The following is a 14,211-nucleotide window of genomic DNA, read 5'->3' on the forward strand; positions in this document are numbered from 1 at the left end:
AATATTTTTTTCTTCAGATTTATACGTTGCTTTATGAAAAACAGTAATAGTTAATACTATAGTGTTTGTGAACGATACTACAGTAAAGTGTATTATACTGCATATACTCTTCAGTATTCACAACACTTAATGAGAGCTACAGCAAACTTAAGTATTATCTTTAGGTTAATTTATAAATTGTAATAAATACCTCAGTTTTTACTATAGTAGTCTGTTGGGTACTACAGTACATATAAGTTAGTTGTAGAAAACAGTAGTACTCTGTAATATTATTTACTAGGACTCTAGTTTACTTATATGCTATACATTTTTATTTAATTAAAGAAACATATGATTATTAAAGTAGATTAATTGTAAAATAACCACGTTGAATGTGTGTGTATGTGTTTATGTAGGCTTCGTGTATTATCAATTGTAACGCGTTTAAAAGAAGCAACAACAACTAACGTTAGACTACAACTATCAAGTTAAAAACAAGTTCTTCTAAAAGCACGTTTGTCATGTGTTTATTTCAGCAACATTGTCCTAAAAGGAAAGTTAGGTCGAAAAACAAACACGCAATGATCGATGTCTGGCAGAGCGACAGAACAATAAACGTTAGCCTTTGGAGGAAAACAAACAAACAGAAACGACTACTTTTGATCATTTCACACAGGTGATTGCACTCACATTAACTGAGCGGTGATAACAGGAAACGCAGCGGTCACTGGTCACTGATAATGCCACACAAACAGCTGAGAAATGATATTACATCGATAAAGATCATTTAGTTCAATTCAGTTAAAGACTTGTTTCCTCCAGTTAACTGAAATTCGTTAGGAGTGACGTGATGGAATGACCGTGGCACGTCATTGGCCACTAGAGGTCGCGGTTTATCTCATTTACATTTAAAGACTTTTAATGTGACTGTTTTCAATTTCACAAGGCTGTTTTTACAGCATCGATGTTGTAATGTATTTACAATACATTCAGTTAAACAGACCTAAGCATTCATTTGGTTGGTAAAGCGTAAAAAAGAGACGAACGACCATTTAAACATGGGTGGCGTCATTTGCGGCAGGCTAGCGCAGAAATTCCATTAAAATTATGGGGTGAAGTTAATTTCCTTATTTTAAAGACTTGGCGTGGACAAATATAATTTAATGCAGTGCTTCTTGTTTGGTCTGATACCCACTTTATATTGTATCTCAGCCAGGCAGTGAAGATCGCTGTTATTTTAAAGAAATAATCGTAAACACAGCGATTTTGTGTGGGATGGCAAATCAACCGGAAGCCGTGAGACTGGCTGACTGAATTTAAAAGTCCATCTGCATATACCCATTAGGTTACCATTGAGTAATGTAACTTTTTAGTCAACGTAATAAGAAAAGTAATTTAAATACAATTTTCCTGATCTAATAAATAATGAATTACCTTTTTCCTTTAAAAGTTTGCTTCAGAAGATACTTTTTTATTAAATGAGCCATATCAAAGGGATAGTTCACACAAAACTGAACACACTGTCACCATTTAGGCACCCTTTTTGTTGTGTTGAACACAAAAGTATGTAGTTTGAAAAATGTTGGCCATTGACCTCCATAGCAGGAAAAACAATTACTATAGTAGTCAATGGTTACTTGTTTCTAGCGTTTTTATAATTCCTTCTTTTGCATTGAACAGGGAAAAAAATACTCATGAAGGTTTGGAACCTTTTGGAGATCACTTAGTAAGAAAAATATTCATCTTTACTGAAAATCAAAAATTTCAGAAACAGAAGAGGACTGGCCTACCTCAACAAGTAAACATTCACACAGTGAGGGATCATGCTAAACTCTCATTACGTAATGGTAGTTACAGCAGTGAGCAAGCAATGTATCACATCTGTGGCTGTTTATTAATGTTTTGGTTTATCTTGGTTAATACAAATGCAATCATTATTGCTCAGGTTGGTTAAATATTATTAATACTAATATATTATAAAATAGCATTAAATAACGTTAACAATCAATTTGCAGCACATTTGTTACAGTATATTTCTTAAAGAGATATTTCACCAAAAAGATTTTAAAATGCTGCAAATTTACCCTCAGTATATCCAAGATGTGGATTCATTTTTCTTCAAGTTTTGGTCCTTGGTGATTCATAAAATTTAAGTCTGCCTGCAACTCCTGAGTGAAAAAAATAATAATCATAATACATACTGTCAGTAAAACGATATGAATTCTAGTGGTCACTATGCCACAGTTACCAAACAACCTCAACTTTAAGATTTCAGAAACAAAAAAATGTTAGTAAACTTACCTCAAAAACCTGATGAAGTTTTCCTTCATAAATGGTCAGGAAAAACAAGTATTCAGTAAAAGCAACATGCAATTAAAATACAAAATAACACAGAATGAAGCAAAATTAATAATTCTAACATAAAATATACCGACTACAATTATGATTTTTAAACTTCTATTTGACTGCTCCAACCACCCTCTACCAGAGCATATGCATTATAATAATAATAAAAATCTGAATACATTAGCCAGAATGAAAAAATCTGAATTATTAGCCCCCTTTGAATTTATTTTTCTTTTTAAATATTACTTAAATAAAATTTAACAGAGCTAGAAATTTTTTACAGTATGTCTGATAATATTTTTTTCTACTGGAGAATTTTTTTTTTATTTCAGCTAGAATAAAAGCAGTTTTTAATAAAAAAAAATTAAAAAAAAAACTTTTATGCTCAATATTATTAGCCCCTTTAAACTAAATTTTTCTTTTTTTATTTCCGATTGTCTACAGAACAAACCCTCGTTGCACATTAACCTAGTTAAGCCTTTAAATGGCACTTTAAGCTGCATAGAAGTATCTTTAAATAATATTTGACTAGATATTTTTCCTCTCATCGTGGCAGATAAAATAATTCCCCCAAAAAAATGGTGTTCCTTAATAAACAAATGAGTACAAACAATTTTGAAAATGAATATTTTGATCAATTTCTCAGTGAATATAGATTTATATTTTAGTTAGTTTGAACAAAACTGATTTAGAACACGGATATTTAATAATATAATATCTTAGTCACCGAACATCCTTAGAAATAGAAAAATACATTTCAATTTAAAAATACAAATTTTTTTGTTTATTTTATTATTATTTTTTTTTAATTTCTTTATTTTAATTTTTTATTTTTCCCTAATATATTTATTTAGGTGTAGTAATTTTTGGACCATTATTGTAAGTTTTTTTGTTAGATAAGCTCCAGATTTGTACTTTGCTGGGTTGTTGGTGCCAGACGGGCTGGTCTGAGTAATTCAAAAACTGCTGATCTACTGGGATTTTTACGCACAACCATCTCTAGGGTTTACAGAGAATGGTCAGAAAAAGAGAAAATATCCAGTGAGCGGCAGTTCTGTGGGCGCAAATGCCTTGTTGATTCCAGAGGTCAGAGGAGAATGGCCCGACTGGTTCCAGTTGATAGAAAGGCAACAGCAACTCAAATAAGCACTCGTTACAGCTGAGGTATCAGAAGAAGAAGAGCATCTCTGAACGCACAACACGTCCAACCTTGAGGCAGATGGGCTACAGCAGCAGAAGACCACACCGGGTGCCACTCCTGCCAGCTAAGAACAGGAAACTGAGGCTACAATTCGCACAGGCTCACCAAAACTGGACAGTAGAAGATTGGAAAAAGTTTCCTGGTCTGATGAGTCTTGATTTCTGCTGTGACCTTCGGATTGTATAATGGCTATCATGTCAATATGGACCAAAATCTCTTAAGGGATATTTCCAGTACCTTGTTGAATCTATGCCACGAAGAATTAAGGCAGTTCTGAAGGCAAAAGTGGGTCCAACCTGGTACTAGTAAGGTGTACCTAATAAAGTGGCCAGTGGGTATATAATACAAGCGTGCAACATCAAGTAGAATAACAAGCTGTTTTTTACAGCTGAAAATAAAAGAAACCAAGTCTAGAGGAAATAAGGTTCCATTAGCAGCATCCGTTCGCACATGAAAGACAGGTCAATAAGGTAACGTGATTAGCATTTCGTTGCATTGTACTTGTACATGTGTAATGACAATAAAGTTGAATCTAATCTAATCTAATCTAAATTAGAAGCGCACAAAAAGAAGTACCACACCACCACTAAAAGTAAATACATCTCTATATTAATCTCTTGTACCAAAACAAAACAAACCGAGTCCAAGAATGCATTTCCTTATAAAACTTTATTGAAGGTTTGTTTCTCCTGTATCAGGATGGAATGATATGAAAAAGACATAAGCGTCCATCTCCGAGGAAATGAGGAGAGGGCAATAAAACCAGACATTTAAGAGAGAAAAAAAAAAAAACCTCAGTGCTCTGCGTTGCACGCGTTCACTTTAAAACCATTCAGCAATGCTTCACTCCATCCACGAAAAACCGTCTTGAGATCTCCACACCGCCGCATTTCAACATCCATCATTTCAACTCAATTAAGTGTGCTTTCGGTTACACCGGTCCTTTTAAAACATCAAGCAAATCCGGGAAGCACCGCTCCGATTCAGCAATGGATCCCGAAGCCAGTTTCTCCACGGCAGCTGCTAAACGTCCACTTTGGCCTCTTGATCATTGGCAACGTGTAAAAATCTAGCTGAAATAAAGGTAAAAGAAGCTGAGGAAGGAAGCCCTGCAGCCCTCAGATACACCACAGACGGGCGGCTTCAGGACGGCCCGTGGTTTGGCTGTGTGGCGGGTCCTGTGATGTGCTGCTATAACTTCAGCGTTCCCGGCGGGAGGCTCCCATTGCACAGTCTGTAAAAGCGCAGGTCGTTCACGATACGATACACTCCCTGAGAAAACGACGGCAGGTCCTGGGAGAGAGTAAGAGAGAGTCGAGTCAAATCAAACTTGCAAACATTTTCGAAATACCACTTTTCTAGAATAAATGGAAATAAATAGATGAATAAAAAGACATCAACAGCAATAAGATAAAAGCAGTGTTGGGCAGTAGCTCAACTACATTTCTCAGTAGCGTCGCTACTTTCTAAATCAAATAGCTTAACAGCAGCGAAGCTATTTTATTAGTCAAGTAGCGCAGTAGCATCCACAAAGCCACATTTTACAGATCGTGGATCAATAAGTGACGGCACCGACATTCATTTAATGTGACTTTGAGGCCGATATCCAACCCAAGGGTTTTCAAACTGTGATTATGATGACAATTTTTATGCGTTCACTAGAGGGAATATGATTGACGTCAGCTCCACAGCTAACTTTCAGGCACCTGTAGAGTAAATGTGTTCCAGTAAAATATACACAATTAAAATGGATCATCACAAAATGTGGCAAAAAGTCCTACATGACGGTAATAGTTTGACTGCGATGTTTATCTCAATAATGTCACTAATATCTGCATACTCCACGTGTCTTAATTTCATTTCTGTTTAGTTCAGTTATGACTTTAGCTGGATTACGGTGATCAAAAGTAACTGTTTACATGGTAGACTCTAATCAGAGCACGGTCTTAATCATATTAAAATTGTATTAAAGTATTGTTGCCCATGTAAACCTCCTTAATGTTTGACTCAACCACACCGTCAAGGCTTTGCAAAGCACATGCATTATAATTTTGTTTTTTGTTGCTCCGAAAAGTTTGAAAACACCTGGTCTAACTGATGAAAGTAAATCCATATGATGGCGAGAATGACAATTTTTCTTCTTCCTGTTTTACGATAGTTGACTGCAAACGTTTTTGTACGCTACTGCCACCTCTGGTCAGATGACGTCGTCAACCAAATTAGGCTAACATGAGAAACTTGCTTGATGGAAAGATGACTGAGGGAGAGGAGTTATTTCTGAAGCAGGAGTTTTTGTGACCATACCTCGAGAAGTACATGTTAAGATGCAATAAATTTCTGCTGCTGTGCTCAAAAAACACTTCAGTGATTTATAGTAAGTAGTGCTATAAATTACTGTATTATGTGGTGTAATTTATTAATGAAGAGTTGTAAATATATATATACAATATGCATAATGCTTAGGTCAAAATATTTCTCTATTATAAATTACTATAGTATTTTAAATGTGTAACACCTGCTTTTATTGGACGTTTTGTTTTTGCTGTTATGTACTATAATTTGTTTCTGTTTAGTACAGCATATTATTTACAGTAAATAACTGAACTGAATTGTGCCTCATATGTTTCATTGACGGTTTTATTGATCTCTAAGATATGATTGACTTGGATTGACTTGGCAGTGTTGGGAAATAAGCAATATATTACAATATCTAGTCTCTTAAAAATAAATAAAAAGTAACTACATGTATTGGTTATTTTTTAAGGATGCAATGCGAATATAGATGTGTTGTGGTATTTTATTGTAATTTGATTTATTTATTTTTTTTAAAGAAATCCAGTGTTAGGAAAAAAGTAATATATTACAGTTTTACGTCTGCCTTATCTAAGTCGCTTCGATTTAAAAATAAAAACTGCAAAAGCTAAAAAAAAAAAAAGCATTAGCTTAGCTTGCTACATTTCCCAGAGGGTAGCTTTTAGTGTAGTTAAGCTACATTAAGTAGAGTAGCTAAAAGCTTAGCTCACTACATTTGTAAAGTAGCTTGTCCAACACTGGATAAAAGTGAATCTTACTAAATTTTTTAATAAAAAAATCAAAAAAGGTTTATTTTTGTTGGAGTTGCATTTAAAGGTCCTGTGTATTAAATTTAAACTCACAATTTAAATTGGAGGGTTGGAGAATCACCAGCTTTTTTCAAGGTCATGCCACAGAATCTCAATTAGATTTAGGTCAGGATTTTGACCAATCCATAGTTTTATATAGTTTAAAACAGCCTTATAAATACATAATGTGGGTCACAATTAGGGCCAGACGGTTCTGCGGAAGTTTTGTTGCTATTTCTGCCAAGAATTTTGTTAAAAATCTGCGGATTTCTGCAGAATTATTTTGGGAGTATTATAACTAAAACCTTAATATGTGAAATAAAAAAATCATATGTTTTTAACTTTTATTTAATGTTTAAAATGCAAATCCACTTAGATTCACTTTATTTGGTAAACAAAGCAAATATCTCATATAATATCTCTACTAAAAGACTGAAATATTACTGTACAAACTGCATTGCACATAAATCAGATGAACATTTTAATATTAGTAAATGATATTACTGAAATTAATAAAAAAAACTGAATAAATATACATTTACACACATTTACTCAAGTAAATAAACAGAATTAATCATGGGCTAAAAAGCAGCGAAAATCTGCGGGATTCTGCACGTGCATTCCGTGTGGGCCCAGTCATAATACAGTTACTAACCTTATAAATGCATCATTGAAGGTTTAAAGTATTAGGTATTAATAACACGATTATAACTATTTTATTATGTAGCCATAACTGTCATATACTTCATTATAAGGTTTGTTTCTTTATAGATACATTTATAGAATGACTATAAATAATTATAAAAAGAGTTATAAATCATTATAAGCATGAGCTTCAAAGAAACTGTTTTTTCAATCTTTTTTTCAATTTCCATCTCAATTGGATTCAGGTCAGGACGACTAGCCCACTCTGAAGTTTAATAATGTTAATAAGAGCCTTTTAAATACTTAATGTGGGTCAGCATACTGTTATTAACCCTATAAATACATCATTAAGTAATAAATATTAATAACACTATTATTTTATTATTTAGCTATAATAGTCATAATACAGCATAAGGTTTGTTTTTTCTTTATAAATACATTTATAGAATGATTATAAGTAAATTTAAACAGATTGACAGTTCATTATAAGCATGAGCCTAACAGAAAGCATTACTGATCTTTATTTTTTGCAATATATGGGAGTTTTTGCATTTCCAATAAGCATAATTTGAATTGGAGGGTTTGAGCAAGAACAGCCTGTGTAAGGTCATGCCACAGCATCTTAATTGGATTCAGGTCAGGACTTTGACTAGGCCACTCCAAAGTTTCATACTATTGATAAGATGCATATAAATATTTGCTGTGTTAAATGATGTAATGTGTATTAATAATAACCTAGTTATACTTCATTATAATCATCGTTTTTTTCCCAATAGATGGGAGTTTTTGCAAAATGGACGCATTTCCATTATGTAATTTCAATTTATAATTGGAATTTCTGCAATTTTAATGGATAGAAACAAGCCTGGAGTGACTTCAGAAAAATCCAGAGTACATGTCACCCCTTTACATCTGTAAAGACAACAGTGTTTTCTGATGCACTGTAATGGTGATGTTCGCTCACCCTCTCTGGCGTGAAGTTTCGGGCAAGCGTTGTGCGTTGGTGTGGGTCAAGGCCTTGGCATCCATTGAGGAACTCTGGCAAGAAGGAGGAGTAGAATGCTGAGAAATCCACCGCCGCCATGTTATAGAGCGCCAGCGTGATGTCCTCCTGCAGGAGATCATGGCTCTTGTGCAGCAGGACTTGCAGGAGGACGTTAATGAAGTGGAACAGCATGGCGTTTCTGAACAGCTTCTGCAATTAACCATCACACATCACTGACCGACCACAGACACAAGCTTAAAAGAAAACAAACAAACCTCAACTCTGTATATCAGCATCATTATATACCGTTCAAATTGTAATATTTAAAATAAAGAAATTATTATTAGTAGTATTATTATTATTAATAATAATACTTTTTTTTATTCTTTATTATTAAATATTACAATTTTACCAATATATATGCACTTGTTTTATGTTTACAGATGGTACGGCATCATATTTGCAAAATAAAATTCAGTACCTGCTTCAAAGTCTGAATTATTTCACTAACAAACAAAAAAATACAAGCCTGAGCCAGAGGTTTGGGTGTTTTCCAACATTTTGTGGAAACTGAAATTAAAGCTGAAGATTAAATTTATAATAAAATAATAAAACTAAAATTAAAGGTATAAATTATGCAGATTCGTTTTACATTAAACTACATCTTTTTTCACCTCACACTTTTGCAAAATAATATTTGTAAATAAAATAGTTATTTGCACCAAGATTTACATAACACCCATTTAAAATGTCATTCCATTTTTACAATATACCAAAATAGATATCATATTCAGAATCATATTCACAGTCTTTGCTTTGTCTTTCTAGTTTAATTTAAAACGTTAAACCTCTCCTTCAAATCATGATTTTACCATTTTAAGTTGTAAAAACAAAATAACATTTAGTATGATCAAATATTTATTTACTTATTATGTATTTGCTGAACGACAATGGATCATAATTTCACTAATTTTCTAGAATTTCATTCAAGCAGACGTTTTTATTTGAAAAGTCCATATTAAAAGCTGTAGCACCGTCATTATTTTGAGTAATGTAAGTACATATCAGTGCGTCTCACCCTGTGGTACAGCTTGTGTTTGGTGTTCAGCACCTCCAGGTAACTCAAGTTTTGCTTGAAGATGTGAATATCAGGCTGAAGAAAAGACTGACCGAATGCCTGCAAATCAAAGACATGTTAAAACACACACATCCACACAATATGAATGAAAGCATTATCAGCGCGGCTACTGAATCACAAGCTGCAGAACTGACTGTAATGGGATTCTGAAAAACGACAAATAAAATATAGATAATAAAATAGCAAGACATATATAATTAAATAAACCAACAGCAAATTGGAACTTAAATTATTTTATAGTGATTTTAGGGTGTCCTTGTTACAGGGGAACAATTTAGATAGCGAGCTATATTAATCACTTACATGTACTATTACTATTTATATTACTGCTACTATATGGTGAGGTTTAGGTTTGGAGTATATAATTATGCATAACTGAAATCATTATTTAAAATACATTGATATTGATCTTAAAAATAAAGAAAAACGGATGCCTAATAAAGTGCGATGAAATGTTTTTTTTTGTGTGGAACTGAATGAGAAAAATAAGCACGACATTTATACTTTCAGCAGACTCAGCATGTTTTTTTTTTACTGGGAAGATAATTAAAGGGGCATTACATGCTAAGAGAAGATATTTGTTGATGCTTGGTTTAGCTGTGAAGAGTTGAAGGCAGCCAATTACCTGCATGGCAGCAGTGAATTGTGCCTGGTTCTCCATGAGCTCCTCCGCTCCGCTTCTCTGAACACTGCTCAACACTGAGCTCTTGAAGAAAAACCTCCAGTTCTGGTGGAGAATCTGGAAGAGCAGCTCGAACATCTCGGCTTTCACATCTGGACAGGAGCGCTGCACAACAGAGATGAAGAACGGTGAAGATCTCAACACCCATTTTATTTATTTATTTTTTTTTAATACACGTGACCCTGGACCTCTTGTTGCATGGATATACTACTGGCAATAGCTAAACATACGGTACAAGTACTGTACAGGCTAATGTGGTGATTATTGGTACATTGTAAATTTAACATGGTGTGTTAGAAACATACAGTTTAATCAAATTTACTGTTAGTAGTAAATGAAATGTAAATCTCATAATTCCCTAAACATACTGTAACACAAAAACATACTTTATAGGCACTATGAGATTGAATGACTAACCTCTGCTACTATTGGGTAAACCTGATCCAAACAAAGACTAAGGATGCTGGGTAAAAGAGGCTTGAAGGTCTGACCGGGTTCTTGAACGACAACCTGAGAAAGAAAAAAAAAAATAAGAGTCAGCATAATGTTTAATCCTCTTACAATCTGACATATGAACTTAGCCAATTCATGTTTCATCATGTTGAGCATTTAAAAGGTCTTAGCATTGGCTGAGACAAAGAAAAAACATTGGTTGTTTCCCTACAAATTTGCTGGAATTGACACAGGCTTCTCCCAAAAGATAAGACGATGTACAAGAGGCATCATTGTGGAAATTTTTTTTTTATAATTTTCAGCTTTTATTTATATTTGAACAAAAAGTATCATGCCCAAAATTATTCATACCCTTCTCAATAAATTGCTAGAAAAGCCTTTATCGGCTATTACAGCACTATAACACTTGATTAAATTGGTATATTTAAATAGTCATCTTTAGCTTCAACTCTTTCTGGTTGGAGAGTCTCCATCACCCTGATCTTTTGCTTCCTCCACAGATTCTCAATTGGATTTAAGTCAGGACTCTGGCTGGGCCCACGCAAAACTTTAATGTTTTTTTCTGCCAACCATTTGAACAAAACTATTAGAATGTGTCAGAATTTCACAGGGGTATGTATAATTTCAGGCTTGACTGTTTAAACATGTAATTTTGATTTACTTGACCAATATTTGAGGCTGATTGGCTGCATTCAAAATCACATATCTCCATACAATATAGTACACTAAAAACTGTATGCGAGCCAAGTAGTATGTCCGAATTCATAGCATTTGAAAAACAGTATGCGAGAAGTACTTAAGAATCTCGCCGAAATTAGTAAGTGCACATCCGATGGAAGCTACGCTATCCTATGATGCCCCTCATTCATTAATGTAAAGTGACGCAACTGACGCAGGTAGGTCACATAATCATGACAAAACAGCAGATGTACTCTGTCCAAGTTCCATTAATACTACTTGCATTCATACTAGAATGCACAATAAACTCAAATGCAGCACACCTCAGTAGGCAATTTTGGATGCAGCCATTGTCTTTTTTGTTTTTCATCAACTCATTAAATCTAATTAAAAGTGAAACTAGTAACTAGAAATGATATAGAAAGTTGCCAAAACTAACAACATAAGCCTCTTTTAAACTATCCTTAACACAAGCCTCTTGTACAGTATAGGTTAAATATTTAAGATCTCACGCATGCACACGCACACACAAAACCTGTCATAATTGACTCATCATCCGCTTGTACCAAACATGTTTGGGTTTTCTTCTTCTGTTGAACACGCAGGAAGTTTTCCTGAATTTTTTTTTTGTTCCTACTAAGGAAGTCGATGAATTTTTTTTTGCCAACATATTGTAGATTAATTCCAGTTCTTTGCTTTAGCAATGTTCAAAAATACTACTATATTTAATGTTGTAGTCACAAAATTAGTTACAATATTTATTTATCTCTGTTAAATGTTAGTTAATGAAAATGTTTATTGTTAGTTCAACATTAAGTAATGTTAACAAGAAACAACCAACACATTAATAAATATTGATGTTTTAAAATACTGAAGTGAAAATATGATTAATATAATGATTTTATTTATATTTAGTTTTATTTACAGCTTTTTTTATTTACATAATTTATTTTTCAGTGTACAACAGTTACCATAAATAAAGCTCTTCAAAATGTCTTGTTTTGAGTTCAACAGAAGAAATCTAAAGTTTAGAACCACCTGAGTGGGATTAATGAAGACAAAACAGGCAGCAAAAAAATATAGACTAAAAAAAATAATAATAAAATAACATAAAATTATTTAATACAACGAATGAATAACGCAACTGTCAACCTCTAGAAATCAATCATAAACATAGCAAAAAAAACACACAAAAAAAACAAAGGTTCTCATTTCTTTCACCTGGAGAATTTTGAGAAACTTCTGGACCACTTTGGAGCCGGAGCTACCCTCCTGTAGGATGCTCACCGCCAGCTGCTCTCTGAGGAACACAAACATCAGACAGCATTAATACAAGCAGTAACGACACACTAGTGCACACCAGCAATCACACAGATGCCGTCTAGATGACCTGGTGAACATGCTGAGGAAGGTTTGGATGATCTGCTCGGTGAAGGCAACTCCCATCTGCACACGAAGCGCTTGAAACAACGTGAGAAAGAAACTCAGCATCTCATCCGTCACCTCTAAGAAACAGAGAGAACACAAGACAACAGCGTAAATAAACTTTAGCACAGCTTAAGAGTACAGCAGTTTAAAGAATCACTCGATTTCTTTTTGGAAAAGGCTCAATTTACAACCACTTTTGAATCCATTCAGGCTGGCGGGAGCACTTTTAGCTTAGCATAAATCACTGAAACGGATTAGACCATTAGCATCTTACTTAAAAAAAAGTTTGACTCTTCTGAAGTTATAGCATGTACTAAAAAAATCCATGTTTTTCATGTTTCCATGTTGATATCAAAGACCCTTTAAGGCAAGTCATTTCACTCAACAGCCATCTTTGAAACACCTCTTGGGCCGTATGCTCAGGCATTCAGTTTGAATAGGGACAGATCAAATTCTCCACAATTACTTGCCAAGGTTACGATTGAATTTCATATTAGAAATGACCAATGAAATTAAATAACTGTCCATTTAGTTTAATTTCTAAACGTTCCAATCAAACAAAATCTGCAGAAACTTGCATCTGGTCCAAGACCCTCCCCCAAAGAATCCTCAGTCTATAGCGATCGACGATTGGCTCCTGTAATAGAAGGCGGGGTCTCATTCGCTATATTGACTGATACATTTTTCCCCATTTGAAACTAAACGAGTGACATGTCTTGTGTATTCCAGGGTGTTTGCAGATATGGATAGGAACTATACTGTTATTTAGCTGTAATAACAAAGGAACTTTGCTGCCATATTAGCTAAGCTAAACTAAAAGTGCTAAAGCCAGAGTCATAAATCAGCTGAATAAATACAAAACTGGTAAAACTAAACTGTTAAATTCTAAGGGGATTTTAAAATGAGCCTGTTTCCAAGTAAAAGGAGAGTTTCTTTATCAAAGTCCAAGTGTTCAGCGGCTGTAAAGTAGTTTTTTTGTACCTGGCTGCTGGATGAAGAGGGGGAAGAGTGCGAGCGAGACCTGAACCGACTCCTGCAGGCTGTGGTAACAGATCTGACGTGATTTGGTGGCCTCTCCTGAAATACTGTCCACCAGATCCCTCAGCACACACAGAGTCTGCTGGATTACCGCCTTGCCTAAGAGACAGCAATTGAGATTATTTTAATTTTTGAAAATTGTTAAAGAAAGTGAAGATGTAAAAAGAGGGTATTAAAGAGACAGAATTCAATAAAAGAGTGAGAAACTTTGTCAGAATTTCCCAGAATTTTGTACCCATTCCCCTTTAGCCCTACACCTTTAAGCTAAAGTCGATGAAAATGACAATCTATGCTGGCTTTTCTCCCCTTGGGTTTTAGGTTTTAAAGGGGAAAAAAATTCCACCACTCTGTGCTCACTTTTAGGATACCGGGTGTCAGATTTGCACGATCCATATGCATAACACTTTGGCTTGTTTCCCTAGCTCGAAAGCTTGACAGACCTCCTGCACGTAGCTACGGTTGCTAAGCCATGTTTGTTGTGTGGCGGTTATCAGGTGTGGCTTAGCGAAAGGTCAATTGCAATTCGCTTTGTAAATG

At 34.4% G+C, this 14,211-nt stretch overlaps 2 protein-coding genes across 7 annotated transcripts in view; both read right to left on the reverse strand.

The window, feature by feature from the left end:
* The window catches only part of nme4 (NME/NM23 nucleoside diphosphate kinase 4), a 56,385-nt gene extending 55,525 nt beyond the window's left edge, over window positions 1-860 (reverse strand). For 3 of the 4 annotated variants that reach the window (XR_012398211.1, XM_017353700.4, XM_073937931.1), the window contains exon 1: window positions 670-860. The gene's annotated coding sequence lies outside the window, so the exon portion shown is untranslated. 4 annotated transcript variants of the gene reach the window in all.
* A 3,316-nt stretch (window positions 861-4,176) lies between these two features.
* Window positions 4,177-14,211, reverse strand: part of xpo6 (exportin 6) — a 47,163-nt gene continuing 37,128 nt past the window's right edge. For all 3 annotated transcript variants that reach the window (XM_073936736.1, NM_194374.1, XM_073936738.1), the window contains 8 exon segments: window positions 13,618-13,773; window positions 12,599-12,713; window positions 12,430-12,508; window positions 10,495-10,587; window positions 10,021-10,182; window positions 9,336-9,434; window positions 8,237-8,467; window positions 4,177-4,819 (listed from right to left, as the gene is read on the reverse strand). In XM_073936736.1, the coding sequence (XP_073792837.1) occupies window positions 4,718-4,819; window positions 8,237-8,467; window positions 9,336-9,434; window positions 10,021-10,182; window positions 10,495-10,587; window positions 12,430-12,508; window positions 12,599-12,713; window positions 13,618-13,773 (1,037 nt within the window). In that variant the 3' untranslated portion in view covers window positions 4,177-4,717.

Source organism: Danio rerio, chromosome 3, assembly GCF_049306965.1.
Source record: "Danio rerio strain Tuebingen ecotype United States chromosome 3, GRCz12tu, whole genome shotgun sequence".
Lineage (NCBI taxonomy): Eukaryota > Metazoa > Chordata > Actinopteri > Cypriniformes > Danionidae > Danio > Danio rerio.